This window comes from Eupeodes corollae, chromosome 1 (assembly GCF_945859685.1).
Source record: "Eupeodes corollae chromosome 1, idEupCoro1.1, whole genome shotgun sequence".
NCBI classification, from domain to species: Eukaryota; Metazoa; Arthropoda; class Insecta; order Diptera; family Syrphidae; genus Eupeodes; species Eupeodes corollae.
The window spans coordinates 87,062,261-87,076,184 of record NC_079147.1 but is presented as its reverse complement, the minus strand read 5'-3'; the positions used below and the strand labels follow the sequence as shown (position 1 = coordinate 87,076,184).

The 13,924-nt window shown below is 36.6% G+C and overlaps 2 protein-coding genes across 3 annotated transcripts in view; one reads left to right on the top strand and one right to left on the bottom strand.

Annotated features, from left to right (window-relative positions):
• LOC129943214 (5'-3' exoribonuclease 2 homolog) overlaps positions 1-7,105 on the bottom strand; it is a 98,683-nt gene extending 91,578 nt beyond the window's left edge. For both annotated transcript variants that reach the window (XM_056052511.1, XM_056052512.1), the window contains exons 1-6: positions 6,856-7,105; positions 6,366-6,717; positions 667-2,021; positions 513-602; positions 285-441; positions 42-216 (exon numbers count right to left, since the gene is read on the bottom strand). In XM_056052511.1, the coding sequence (XP_055908486.1) occupies positions 42-216; positions 285-441; positions 513-602; positions 667-2,021; positions 6,366-6,717; positions 6,856-6,930 (2,204 nt within the window). In that variant the 5' untranslated portion in view covers positions 6,931-7,105. The remainder of the gene's footprint in view (positions 1-41; positions 217-284; positions 442-512; positions 603-666; positions 2,022-6,365; positions 6,718-6,855) is intronic.
• Positions 7,106-9,091: 1,986 nt separating this feature from the next.
• On the top strand, positions 9,092-11,015 carry LOC129943218 (uncharacterized). The gene is made up of 3 exons (XM_056052519.1): positions 9,092-9,244; positions 9,454-9,634; positions 10,061-11,015. The coding sequence occupies exons 1-3, from the start codon at positions 9,103-9,105 to the stop codon at positions 11,007-11,009; spliced, it is 1,272 nt and encodes a 423-aa protein (XP_055908494.1). The 5' UTR covers positions 9,092-9,102; the 3' UTR covers positions 11,010-11,015.
• Positions 11,016-13,924: the final 2,909 nt, after the last annotated feature.

Here is a 13,924-nt window from a genome sequence, read left to right as displayed (position 1 = left end):
GAGCATTTTAAAAATCTTGTAGAAGTTTTTTCCTTTTTTACCCTTGCAATGGAATATTTTCTTCAGCTGTCAGCATTAGACCACCCATTCCTTGCATCGAAATAGGAACTTCGATGTCTAATGAAATCTTGTTGGTATATTGCGCTTTCAATATTTTATATTGATCATTTCCAGTTGAAATGTACAATCGACTGTCACCGCATTTATTACGCTTTACTAAAATCAAGCGATATAAATTAGAAACTTTCAATACTATTTGAATTCAGGGGCTCAAAAAAACTTACCTTCAGCATCTGTCAATAGAGAATAATATGGCTTTAGAGCTTTGAATAATCGTCGCTCATCGACAAATGGCAGCAGAGCAACACCTTGCCAAGCAAACTTCTTGCCATTCAAATCAATTTTGAAGTCTTCTGGGTAAAAATCAATTATAGTTGATTTCTAAACGAACAAACAATAAATCAAAACATTGTTCAAGGGTATTTAAGTTTTTACGGTTGTTTTCTACTTACAGGGTCTGACATAAGGTTTGCCCAAGGAGCGGGTACATGTGAGCTACTAGCTGCCGGGAATACACCCATCAACTGTTCCAATGGATTGAACTGCAAAGGATAGTCACACACAAATGAGATACATATTTTTGCTTACAAAATTTGTTTGGTTTACCGGTTTTGTTCCCCTCTCAAATGACGTCGACAATCCAGCAATATTTTTGAAATCAGAAGCAAACGGGGCATAATGATAGGGGAAGTACCATTTCCATGAAGCACATCCCTGGTAGTAGTACTTGAGAACCCAACTTAGACCTCTTACATATTGCAGCGCAACAGAGTAGCGAAACTCTAAATTTTCAGCTCCAACATCAAATTTGGATTCATAATAACGATCTTTGAAGCCATCCTCCCACAGACGTACTTCATCGTGCTTCTGTTCATCTTCGTCATCGTCGTCGTCCAAGCCCGCCTGTTCTGAAGTTCTTTTTCTTCCTTGTTGCTGCTGCTGCTGTTGTTGTTGTCCTTGCTGGGGACGTAACAAAGCATCTAGACCAGCTCGTCCGCCCATATTGCGAACATTGGCAGCCTCTTGTTTGTAGTTACTTATCTGTCCTGGTTGGTTACCCCTCCCGAGTACTGTGGGGGCAAATTGTGTATTATTGTAGGCCGAAATATCTCCTTCACGTCGCTTCTTTGCCTTCTCCCGCGCCTGGAACTGTTTTTCACGCTTCTGCCGATCTTTGAAGATTTGATCTTCGGCATTACCCAAATCGTTCAAAATCAACTGCACACGATCGAGATTCACCTCACCGGAGTTAGTTATATAACCACCTGTTTTGTAGACGCACTTCTTGTACAGTTCCACAAGCCTATCGACGGCACCTTCACGAATTTCCAAACTCGGCAAATGCGGAAGAAAATCATTTCCCACGAAGAAACACATGAATACCCAATCGTCGAGAGCTCGATCAAAATCGTACTTAAATGGCAAACTTGGCATTTGCAGGGTTCGCTTGAGATACTCACGCAACACACTCAAACGCACAAAGATAAATTTCACCTCTTGTCCAACAGGCACATCGGGTTTGAAATCAGCATTGGCATTGGATCCATTAAGACCTTCACATTTATCAAGTTCATGGCCGTATTGTCCACACATATCGCACGGACGTGGTTTATTTGGAAGGAATTCTTCTCGGATGATCGTGAAGTTGGGTTCGTGGGTGGCAAGACCCAACATAATCAAATCCGCATCGGCTCCACACAGAACGTGTTGAGTGTTGGGATCATGGTCGGGTTGGCAACGTTGCTTACGAATGTAGTCCATGATTTTGTGTTCACCCTCGCCAGGGACATTGGCATCCGAGAGGATAACCTTGAGTCCTTTCCAGGCTGGGTTGTTGTTCATCCGCTCATGAATGTAGTAGGACAGACATTCACTTAAACGCTGCATAAACGGTGTACCAGGCGTGATGCAGTTGGAATCGAAATGCTCCTCCTTTGGCTTCTCCGGAGGTAATACGCATCCTGCAAAATGATGTTTAAAATAATAACTTATGAGTATATCAAGGTCAATTTGATTGAAATTCTGTAAGGAAGAAGTGAACAAACAAAGAATCTATGCCCTACAATTGCAGTAAAAATGTTAAAACTAAGAAGGGCCAATTTCATGAGAAAGTTCCAAAATTAATTTAACAGAAATTTAGTATTATAAATCCGCGAAACGAAATGATTCGATTGAAGCTTAAATAACGTTGCGAAATCGAGTTGTTTGAAAAGAAGCTTTGGCCTAAATAAAGCAGACACGGTGGCTGCTAAATGCATGACAATCGAGGGCTGATACAAGACAGGGAGACGGATCCGCTAATCCACGTCATCATCCGTAAGGTTGTAGATAGGCGACTCCTTTACAGTCGAGACGTCCTCGCACTGGACGGAACCGAGCGCCTTCGATTCAGTAGGACTGTTTCCGAAAAGGACCGAAGAGATAGGGTGAGGCAGGAGAAGCAGCTTTGGTGGCTTCAAATTGAGAATGTCATTTAAAGTTGTCTAGGGCATTTGGTCTTGGCCGGCTTATACAAGGGTGTAAGGTTGTCGTTTTTTTGACTTCATTTTAAGTTTTATATAAAATAAAAAATAATGATATAGATACCAAATTTGTTTTTCTAATTTTCTTGGTTTTAGATTAAGTTATTGTTATTTATCCGTTTATCCGGTTTATCCGGCTCCCCGTTCTTGGAGTTATACTAAGGATCTGACCCTCCAGGTTGGGGGTTGTACCGTCGGGGTGACTTCCTGGCCACGTAAACAATACCTTTAGTTGCGAAGCACCAACAAGCCTCGGATACGGACGGATTCACTGTTGACAACCCACGCAAACGAAATAAGGCCAACGAACTTCGGATCTGTACTTGGAATGTTAGGTCCCAGACCACGTGCAGCCGAACAATTATCGGAAGCCCTAAACTGCTGCAAGGCGGAAGTGCGATGGGATGGACCCGGCAAACACAAACTAAAAGACTGCGATGTACACTACAGCAACTGCTGCCGAGAACAAACACAGCGTCTATTTGGGTGTGGATTTGTTGTTGGAACTAGGCTCAGGCAAAAAGTCTTGGGTTTCAACAGTGTGAGCGAGCGCATCACGACAATCCGCATCAAGGCTAAATTCGCCAACACAAGCCTTATGCCCCAACAAAGGAGAAAGATGAAGACACCAAAGACATATTCTTTGAGCTCTTGGACAAGACTTATGAGCAGTGCCCCGGCTATGACATTCAAATTATCTTAGGAGATTTTAACGCCAAGCTAGGAAGAGAAGACATCTTTGGTGGAACAATCGGGAGATACAGCCTGCACGACACCACCTCCGACAACGGATTCAGGTGGATCGATTTCGCTGCGGGGTGATACGTTTTGGAAGCTAGTACGCAGTTCACACATCTTAATATCCACAAGGGGACATGGAAATCTCCTGATTAATCAACTGTCAACCACATTGCAATCGACGCACTACATTTTCAGGATATAGGATGTCCGAACTTTCCGAGTGGTCAACATTGACGACGACTACCTCGTTGTAGCCAAGGTACGACTACGGATATCCCGGTCCAAGCTAAAACAAGATAGTACTGTGAGAAGTTTCGGCGTTAGACAGCTACAATCGCTACACAAAAGAACCAGAGCTGCTCGCGAGCTCTACGAGTAGAAGAAAAACACCCGCTTCTTAGATGGAAAAAAGACAGCACAAGAAGCGCGCGATCGAGGAGATAGAGGGATGTCACAACAGGAATGAGGTTCGTAAATTTTACCAAAAGGTAAAAAAAAACTCCCAAGGGTACCAGCCACGAACCGAAGCCTTTAAAGACGATCAGAGGACCATCATAGAAGAACTGCAGTCTATGTTGAGCATATGGACAGACCACTTCTCCAAATTGTAAGAAGAGATCTTCTGAATTGTGCCAACTACAGAGGCATCAGTCTCCTTAACATTGCGTATAAGATCCTCTCTGCCGTATTATGTGAACGTCTAAAGCCGTTCCTCAACAACTTGATAGATCCTTATCAATGTGGCTTCAAACCAGGAAAATCCACTATCGACCAATTTTTCACACTACGGCAGATCTTGGAAAAAAACCCAGGAACTTCAAATCGATACCCACCATCTTTTTATCGATTTTAAAGCTTCGTATGACAGCATCCATAGATCCGTTTGTGCAGAATGACAATGGAGAATGCACGCTGCTCTATTAAGGTCGGAAAAGATCTTACCGATGCATTTGATGTCAAAAAAGGTTTTAGACAAGGCGATGGAAAGAATTGTGCAAAACTCAACCGTCAACACTAGAGACACAATCTTCCAAAGGTCCATTCAATTACTCGGATACGAAGATGATATTGACATAATTGGAAAATCAAAGCGTGATGTCAGTGGAGCGTATTTGATGGGGCAAGAGAAAGTATATGCTGTCATCAAAAAGGGACATTGAACAACGACGTCTTGGACAAGGACTTTGTCTACCTAGGCACCGCTATTTAAACAGACAAAGACCCAGCGCTGAAATCAAACGAAGAATAACTTTTGCAAATCGCTGCTTCTTTGGACTAAGAAGGCAATTGAGAAGTGAATTCTTTTCTCGAGCATCTTAAATCACCATCTATAAGACACTCATCATCCCGGTTCTCATTTATTACGCTGAGGCCTGGACCCTGTCAAAGAAAGATGAGAACGTCTTAGGGGCTTCGAGAGAAAATTTTGTCGGGTGATTTTTGGTCCCGTATGCATAGATGGAGAATAGAGGAGAAGATATAACGACGAACTGTACGAGCTGTACAGCGACACTGACCTAGTTTACAGAATTAAAGTCCAACGGCTTAGATGGCTGTTTCATGTAGACCGATTGGACATCAACTTTCCAGTCCGGAAGGTCTTCAAATCCAATCCCGAGGGACGGCGCAGTAGAGGAAAACAACGAACAACGTTTTGAGGTCACTGGTGGACATTACAGAGCCATATAACTGACTCTTTTTTTATTTGAGATTGAAGACATGCACTGAGATAACCCATGGTTCATATCGCGTTTTGCAATAGGCACATATCGGGTTTTCCAATAGGGACTTAAATTAAATAAGTTATCACAGCTTTTCGCTACTTATCAATGCCATTGTGAATGAATTGGGCCTAACGAATCGTCCGCTGCAAACGTGCTCACGAGGGCCATTGAACTAAGTCGAAATTCATTCATAAATGTTTTGACTGCAATTTAAACTATATTAAAGTTTTATATGTAATTCAAATTAATAATTTGGGTGGATTAAAAGTCCATAAATGGCTTGTGAACTTATCCGTCCCCATCTTATCCGTGGCCCAACAATCTTGCCCTTGCAAACACTGCTTGGGCACCCTTTGTTATGGACTAATGGGACCTGCGCCTATTCAAAAATGTAACGATGCAATCAATTGTAGCTTTTTCCTCCGTAACATAACATTAATGCGGACATACTTTCGCTATAAACCCTCTTTCGAAAAACGTATAGTATTTGAATGAAGAGAAGGTATGTTTTAAGGTTAAATGCCCTACTTGGACCCTATTGGAACTGGGATTTAACAAATGTAGGCTTCTTTTTTGGTGGGCAACTATGAAAGACCAAAGTTATTTCAATGGTTCATTAACTAATCAAGTACTTAAAACCAATATTATCCAACGAATTTGTGGTTTTTCAGACCGAACCCATCAGCAACATCTTAGATAATAAGAAGCAAAATGCCATCCAGTCATTTGAACGACTGCGTTTTGTTCCAAGCTTTTGGGAGCACCTTCAATAATTGTATTTATAGTACAAATTTAAATTTTATTCATTTTATTACATTTTTAAAGGCCAACCCTTTATTTTGTTTATTGTTATGCAATTTTACCGCAGCAAGCCAAGAGATGAGGGATACATAAGTATAACAGTCTCTGTTTTTTTATAAAACCTAAGTTGAACCCATTCTGGTAAGAAAGTTTCTCTATTTATGGAAATCTGTGGCTACCCTTAACTAAGCATATGTTCCCTTTTTTACTTATTTTCTTAAAATAAAAAATACTTTAAGATTCCATGAAGAAAGAAGGGAAACAATTGAGCTTTCAGGCATTCACAAATTTTACATTCTAATTGGCGGTTACTATTAACGAACCAACATAACCTGAGGATTTGACTCGGTTTAGACAACACAATCAAAATATTGCCGTGTTGCAAGTTGATACAAATTTTAAAAAAGCCGGGCATATTGCCCGTCATTTCTTGAATAGATTTTTAATGAAATGTCTATTTTCAAAATACAAATGAGAAAATTCAAATAATATAAATATAAGCCCGATTTGTTGGTACCTTTTGCCAATAGCTCACTGCGAACACGTTCCATTTCGAGACGTTTTTCCACCGACTCTTTGGCCGCCCTGAAACGCCTCGAACGTTGTTGATTCATTTTGGCCCGAGGTGCCACTCCATCGATGGCCATATAGAGAAGTTTTCTTGGCCGGACAATGCCAAACAATCGATCAATACACTCGAATATCGCAACCATCATTTCATCTTCGTTTTTAGGAGGCGGCTTATCCTCCGGATGCGTACACGGATGTATAATACCATTCATATCAAGGTAAAGATTATCAAATTCTATCCCGTTAGGATTCGGTAGAGTTGGATCTTCATAATGATTGCGTCCTTCATCGTCAACGGTCTAAAAAAAAAAGCATTTGAATTTTAGATTCTTTAAATTTTGCGCCAGGTCTACACATTATTTTTATTTCTTTCATGAATAAGGTTATGTTTTCTTTTCGTTTTTGATTGTTTTTGGATGTTTTTGGTGTGAACGAACCTTGTTTTCATTGCATTCAATAATAACACTTGGGTATTTACGGCTTAACCATCTAAAGAATGCTGGTACTCCCATTGCAGAATTGTATTTAGTTTATATTTATTTAATTTAAATAATAAATAATCGTCAAATAGAGCGGAATTAATTGAAATTTTGTTATAAAAAAGTACACAATTTAGTGGAAAAAAGGTTTGAGTTTTATAAAACCAGCGTCGAGTAAGATGGCTGGTGGGACCGAAGTGATGTGACAGATGTCAAATAAAACGTAACGTAAGGACAATGTGGAATGTAACTTAAGGAACTGTTTACAACTTGTAGTAGTTTACATTGGTTTGCTCTTATCGAAACAGAAAGTTTGTTTCTATAATTCAAACATTTCTTGCAAATTTTCACAAAAATATTTAAAAATTGTAATATTTTATTAGAAAAGTCTATTGACGTTGGACTTTTTTGGGGCGACCCATTCAGACTTCTTATCAATTTTTCTCTTGTCCTGCAAAGGGTGTTTCTTAAGACGGGTGGTTTCCAATCTTGCAATCATTTTTTTGAAGTTGGATTTTTTTGAAGTTGGATTTTTTTACAGTTGTCACTTTATTTTTGCAATGTTACTGTTATTAGGGATAGGCTTACTGCTAATTTGCAAAACGTGCAAATTTATAACCAAAATAATAGTTCAGTAGGCGAAACGCATCGAGCACTAGGTACACGATTCTTTCCATATAATCGTACGACAGAGTCTTCGGATTGATTTGGCACCACGTTTACAGTGCACACTGACTGAAGACGCTTTTACAGCTTTGGAGCAGAGTATAGAAGAAGACTCGAATGAGTGCGTCCGCTATCGTTCACAACAATTGGAGCTGTATTACTACACTCTATTGAAGAATTTGGGGAAAGGATCAAAATCCAAGAATTGCAGCTGAATGAAAATCAAGCTCGTCGAAAGTTCGGTCAAATCCTCAAAACGAGCTCGCCACATATCCCGAACATTTTTTGCTAACGATGAATCTTATTTAGGTTCAATTTGTACGTTAATAAACAAAATTATCAATTTGGAGCGTTCATAAACCCCAAGTCAATGTCAAAAATGAGCAACTGCTATAGAGGCATAATTAATGACTTTGTCATACCGGAATTGGAGGATATTTTGTGGACGGCCTTTAGATAGACTAAATGGCGCTACATGCCATATAGTCAATGGCATGACAATTTCTCTTGAATTGCTTGTCAATGCAGAAAGCTCGATCTTGGAAGAGAATATTTGGTGCCGTATTAATGACATACACACAATTAAGTCTCTTTCAAGAAATCTATCCGAACCAGCTGTGTTGACGACTTGCAAATCATTGTAATACATAAAGGCAAATCCTGATCTTTTTAATAATGCAATAACATTCAATTATTTATACAACATTAAATTATTTCGTTCTATTTCTTCTTGAAAACGTCAATTAGAGATATTTACGTTTTCCATTTTCAACTTTTAAAAAAATGACGCTTCTATGTGTGCTTTACATAAAACGTCCCCCTATAGTTTTGTTATTAAGCTGTCAAAGTTCTTTCCTACACAGAAATTTCACCCTATGAAAGGTACACAATTTTAATACAGAGAAATCTATATTCAATTTTACTCAAAGGTATACTAATAAAGTACAATATCGTCTCCTCTATCATTTTTCAAAATCTAATCCAAGTGTAGGCAGGCATTAAGTGGAAGACAATACATTCCACAATTATGTCAAAGAACTGACACTTCATAGAAATTCTTTCAACTCTCGATGCACGTACATACGTATTTGCAAACTTAAAACAAATCAGAACATCAAAAAATCAAGCTGCATTGTGTAAACGCTCTCTTGGAGTTTTTGAATTTGTTATAATTTCGCATGTAAGTATATAAATAAATCAAATTCTATTTTGCAAAAGTTTTATTATTATTTTGAAGCAGTTGATTTCAAAACTTTTTTTCGTAAAAGTCATATTTTCAAATATTTTGTGTGTTAAAAATTCATACTCATTGAATTTACACAGATAAATAAGACCGAAGATAAAAGAGTGTTGCAACCCAAAGTCATTTTTGTCGTATAAATATGAAAAAATGTGTCCAGCTGTCAAGTTCCATGCACGTTTAGTAGTAGATAGATATAAATATAACAAAAGCAAAACAGTGATTCCACTTTATTTTTATATATTTAAAATATAAGAGAAAATAATGATTTTTTATTTTTAGTTTAATTTTAGTATAGAATGAATACACATCTAGTTTCTTCGTTAGACATAATTCGTGCTGTTAAACCACATTCTTTTCTCTACGATCGACATATTAAGAGTTCAATTAGAGATAAAGCTGATAAATGGGCTGAATTAGGCGAACAACTCGGTATTTCAGGTAATATATTGTTAAGTTAATTTAACGATAAAATCACACCGATTACAGAATCCGATCAAATGAGGAAATTAAATGTCAATTTTGACATTTCTACCATAGTAAAAATGTCAAATAAATAACTCCGAATACACCTTTAACTCATCCATCGAATTCTATAATCAGTATGAATAAAACATATTCTATTTTAACCATTTTATTTTTGATTGAAGGTCACCAAATGCAAACAAGGTGGAAATCAATCAAAGACAAATATACTCTCCTTAAAAGAAGAGCCGAAGCTTATCCCGGAACTAATCTTGGTAGACAAATTGAATTCTATAAAAATGCAGATGCTCTTACTTTCTTAGATGAAACTATACCACCATACACTGGCTTACCTCCGAAAAACAGGTAGAATTGAATTGTTTTCCTTTTCAAACAATAAGCCATTAGAGTTGGAAATTATGTGTTTTCACATCAAAATGATCTTAAAATCAACAGGATTCTAGAGGTTTTAGATGTCATCCTGCTGATCTTTTGCAATTTGTAATTTAGTACAAAAAGTAACTTCTTTTTGAGATTTAGATATCAATCTGTAATTCAGAGATGATGTAGTGATTACAGATTTGTTAACATTTCTCATTTGGATGCAATGTCTCTAAACTTAATTATTGTGTTTTGTTTTATGCTTCTCACTTTTGTACCTTTAGCTTTAAAATTTGAATGTAATCTTAAAAATTTGGTTTCTGGTTTTTAAACGTTCCGTTTTTTGTTTTTGACTTTTAAGCCTTAAATGATTACAACAATTTTTATAATGCTTAATACTATTACTTAAAGGTGCTACAAATACGTGGGAATGAATAAGTCCTGGGAAAAAGCGCATACGCTGCTAGTTATAAAACAGCTATCAAAATTTCCATTACTCTACGACAAATCTCACCCACATTACAATCACTGTCTACAAAGGATGGCAGCATATCGAAAAATAACTGAAGTAGTTAAACGTTACTGTCCAGAAGTCACTCCAGAGATGATATCGAAGAAAATTCGAACAATTAGAACTCAGTTTGCCAAAGAGAAACGTGATCAAAGAAAAATAAAGCCCGGAACTTCGTATATTCCAAAGCTATGGTTTTACAATAGACTGAAATTTCTAGATGAAACACAAGCCTACGACCCGGCAAATGTAAGTGCTAATGATGCAACAGACACGTTTGATGAATTCGATGAACGATTCAGTGGCGGTGGTGATGGTGGTAGAGGAGTAGAGAGTGTTGATGATGAAGATGATGACGGCGGCGGCGATAAGGATCCTGAGGAAGTAGACGATGAAGATGATGAAGAATATAATGATGCCGAAGAATGGATATCTTCGAAAGAATCTACAAGACCTTTCGAACAAGTAGAATTGTTGTATGATGACGAGGAAAATATAGAAGCTGAAGGTTTTGAAGGAGAAATCGAAGAAGTATTCGACACAAAACATTCGATAAAAAGGATAGAACCATGTGAAGACAATCGAAACCAAACCCGAGAAGATTTGTATATTAAGTGTACGAGTCTCTTGGAGAGCCTTTCAAATCAAATTAAACCCTATGAAAGAGGCGAAAATAATCGAATGAATTGTAAAAATTGTCCTCCAAGTAGTATGCTCGGTAAGATGATTGAATCGGAATTAGCTAAAGTATCCGAACATATTTATGTGGATGCTAAATGGAAAATAATTCGTATTCTTGAAGAGGCTCAAAAGAAAAGTTTGCGGGAGAAACAGGATCAATTGATGTGATTTATTACTATCTTTATTTAAAAGAAAAATAAATTTAGGTTTTATTATAAAATTTCTTTTGTTAATGTTAATAAATTAAAAATGTAAGAAATTTTGTTATTGCCATGACAGTTGTTTTTTTTTTTAATTTAAATAAGTTCACAGTCTCAACTGAAAAATTAAAATCAATGCGTATAAGGGTAAAATTGTTGATATTAAATAAGCTGATAGAAGAATATTTATGCCAATGCTGCACAATCGAGTAAACTCTTAACAAAAACTCTTAAAAAAAAGGAGAGTCTTGAGTACAAACAAAATTTCATTTTGGAGAAGTAAAAAATCAAAACTTTAAATTTTCCGAATTCTTATTTACAAATGTTATTGAAATAAACCGTTTTTATACTTCTGACATCAGTCCTATTTGAATAGTGACACGTATCAGCCTTTTGATTAAATGTTTAAAAAAAGAAAAAAATTGGAATAAGGAATCTAAAAAGTGGACATTTGATATTAATGAATCTTTTCTATTGTAACAAATCTACCATCCGCAGATCCGATTTTCCATGAAGATATATGTAAATCAATGAAATAAACAAATTAGATGGTGCAATAGGTAGTATAAAACAAGAGCCAAGTGACTTACAACGATACCACATTCTTGTGTGCTAGTAATGTCTCGACAAGATTTGACGACTCCTTTCAAGAGGCAGTCCCTATAAAAAAAAAAACTTTAGGTAACACAAGCAGGGATTGAACTCAAGACCTTTGGAATTGGGCCAGCTGGCAACAAATTTACTTCCTAAGGCAACTTTATTGGAAAAATTATCATTTTCAAACAACATAAGGAACTTCATTTGTATTCAACTGCATTCTTTGAAAATAAATGTTGACCAAGACAGCTAGTTAGTTTTTCAAGTGTCATACATTTTAAACTTGCAACTTTACTTCATTAACCTCTACCTTCAGTACATCCTACAAAAACTATCAAAAACCTTATTGTCTACAAAACATTTCTCAGGTAAGCTACAAGTGCATCGAAATTTGTATTTTGTATTGTAAGAAAATATTACTTTTTACACAAAACATCAAATGGAAAATAAATAATTCGAGTAATAAAGTCAAACTGTCATCTTGACATAAGTTGGCAGCTGGCTAATCAGATACTAAAAATTTGCTGAACCTGCCCATTAAGTTAGTAAGTCAAGAAAAATCTCACTTAAATATCAAGTAAAGTCTTCCGATGTCAAAAAGTCAGCTGATGATAATTTTTTCATTCAACTGAAAGCTAAACTTCACTATAATTCTGTGAATTATTCATTCATTGCACAAATTTATTTAAAGTTTATTGTAAACGGAAAGAAAAAGGGAATTGTGTGTTACAATACAATTAACAAATTATTATGTGTGTAAGAAGTTTTTTGTATGTCAATAAAGTTATTGCCATTTTTTGAGTGATCTACTGATGGTAAAAAATGTAGAAGCAATGTTCCAAGTTTGAAATTAATTACATCTAAAAAAAAATCACTGGTCAACACTGGTTTTGTCACACAAACTTTGATAGCTAATTTTGTTTTGTCAATCTAGTCTCATTATTCAATCACAATTGTCAAGTGTCAATTAGCCTCAGTTTTGTTGTGATACGGTATAATTCAAAACTTGTACTACGCAGCAAATTAACAGAAGCGCTTAAAAGTAAACCGTTTTAAAACTATTTGTGGTTGCATTTTAACACCTTTTTGTTTTAGCATTTTTTGTTATTAACCCTGTGAACATGTTGAGGAAGTGTAACAATGATCCTATATATTTATGTTATTTTTGCGGAGAACTGACATTCGAAAAACAAAGACGAAACTTTACGAATCTTGTGTTGGAGTGTTATCACCAATGTTTTGGTTTTTCTGTCGCCCATCAAGACAAATCTTGGGCTCCTTATGTCTGTTGCTTAACGTGTGTGAAAAATTCAACCGATTGGAAGAAAGGCGCAAGACCTTTGCCGTTTGCAGTACCCATGATATGGACTGAACAACGAGATCACGTTTCGGATTGCTATTTTTGTCTCACTGACATAAACGGTATAAAATACAAGAAAAAAAAATACTGTTATTTACCGTAACTTATCTTCGGCTATAAGGCCAATCTTTAATTGTGAAAAATTGCCAGAACTATTACTAGTTGCAACTACGTCAGTTGAGAATTACCATTCACACCCGTCCACTTCAGGTAAATGTGTTGATGAGGACGATGACTTTCAGTTTAAAGGAATCGCAAACGTACCACATTTCATAACTCAAGGAGACTTAAATGATTTAGTGCTGAATCTAAATTTGTCCAAAAAACAATCAGAACTATTAGGATCTCTTCTAAAAACTAAGCGATTTAGATTTGTTGGGTAACTACAAGGGTGGCAGCTACAGGGAGTTGGTTAGCGAGCTGTTAATGACAAATAAAGCTTTGGGTTGCAACATGTCACTTAAGATCCACTTTTTAGACTCCCACCTGGATTTTTTTCCTGACAATTTAGTGCCTGTCAGCGACGAGCACGGTGAGAGGTTCCATCAACACATTTTTAATATGGAAAAGCCGTAATAGGGCAAATGGAACCCAAATATGTTAGTGGATTACTGCTGGGCACTTTAAAGGGACCAACCAGAAGCGAAACATGGAAGAAAATCTAAGATTTATTAAGTCTTTTATAAAAAAAATACAGTTTTGATTAACAAGATCCACATATGTTATTTAGCAATATTTTAAATTACTCAATAAAATAAAATGTTTGGCCAGCAAATTTTTTTTTAACTATTTATTTTTTCTTATGGCGGAAATACATACAAGCTTCAGCTTCGGCTTTGTCTGCGTTACGGTGGCCTTGCTTCGAGATTGCTTTGAATGACATTTCTATTATTTCACCAACTAAAGCAAAAAATGTCAAAAAAGTC

Bases quoted from the DNA above. Each gene is read 5' to 3' on its own strand.
- LOC129943218 (XM_056052519.1), top strand. From the start codon at position 9,103: ATGAATACACATCTAGTTTCTTCGTTAGACATAATTCGTGCTGTTAAA. The intron at 9,245-9,453 runs GTAATATATTGT...TTTTGATTGAAG, and splicing joins CGAACAACTCGGTATTTCAG to GTCACCAAATGCAAACAAGG. The intron at 9,635-10,060 runs GTAGAATTGAAT...TATTACTTAAAG, and splicing joins GGCTTACCTCCGAAAAACAG to GTGCTACAAATACGTGGGAA.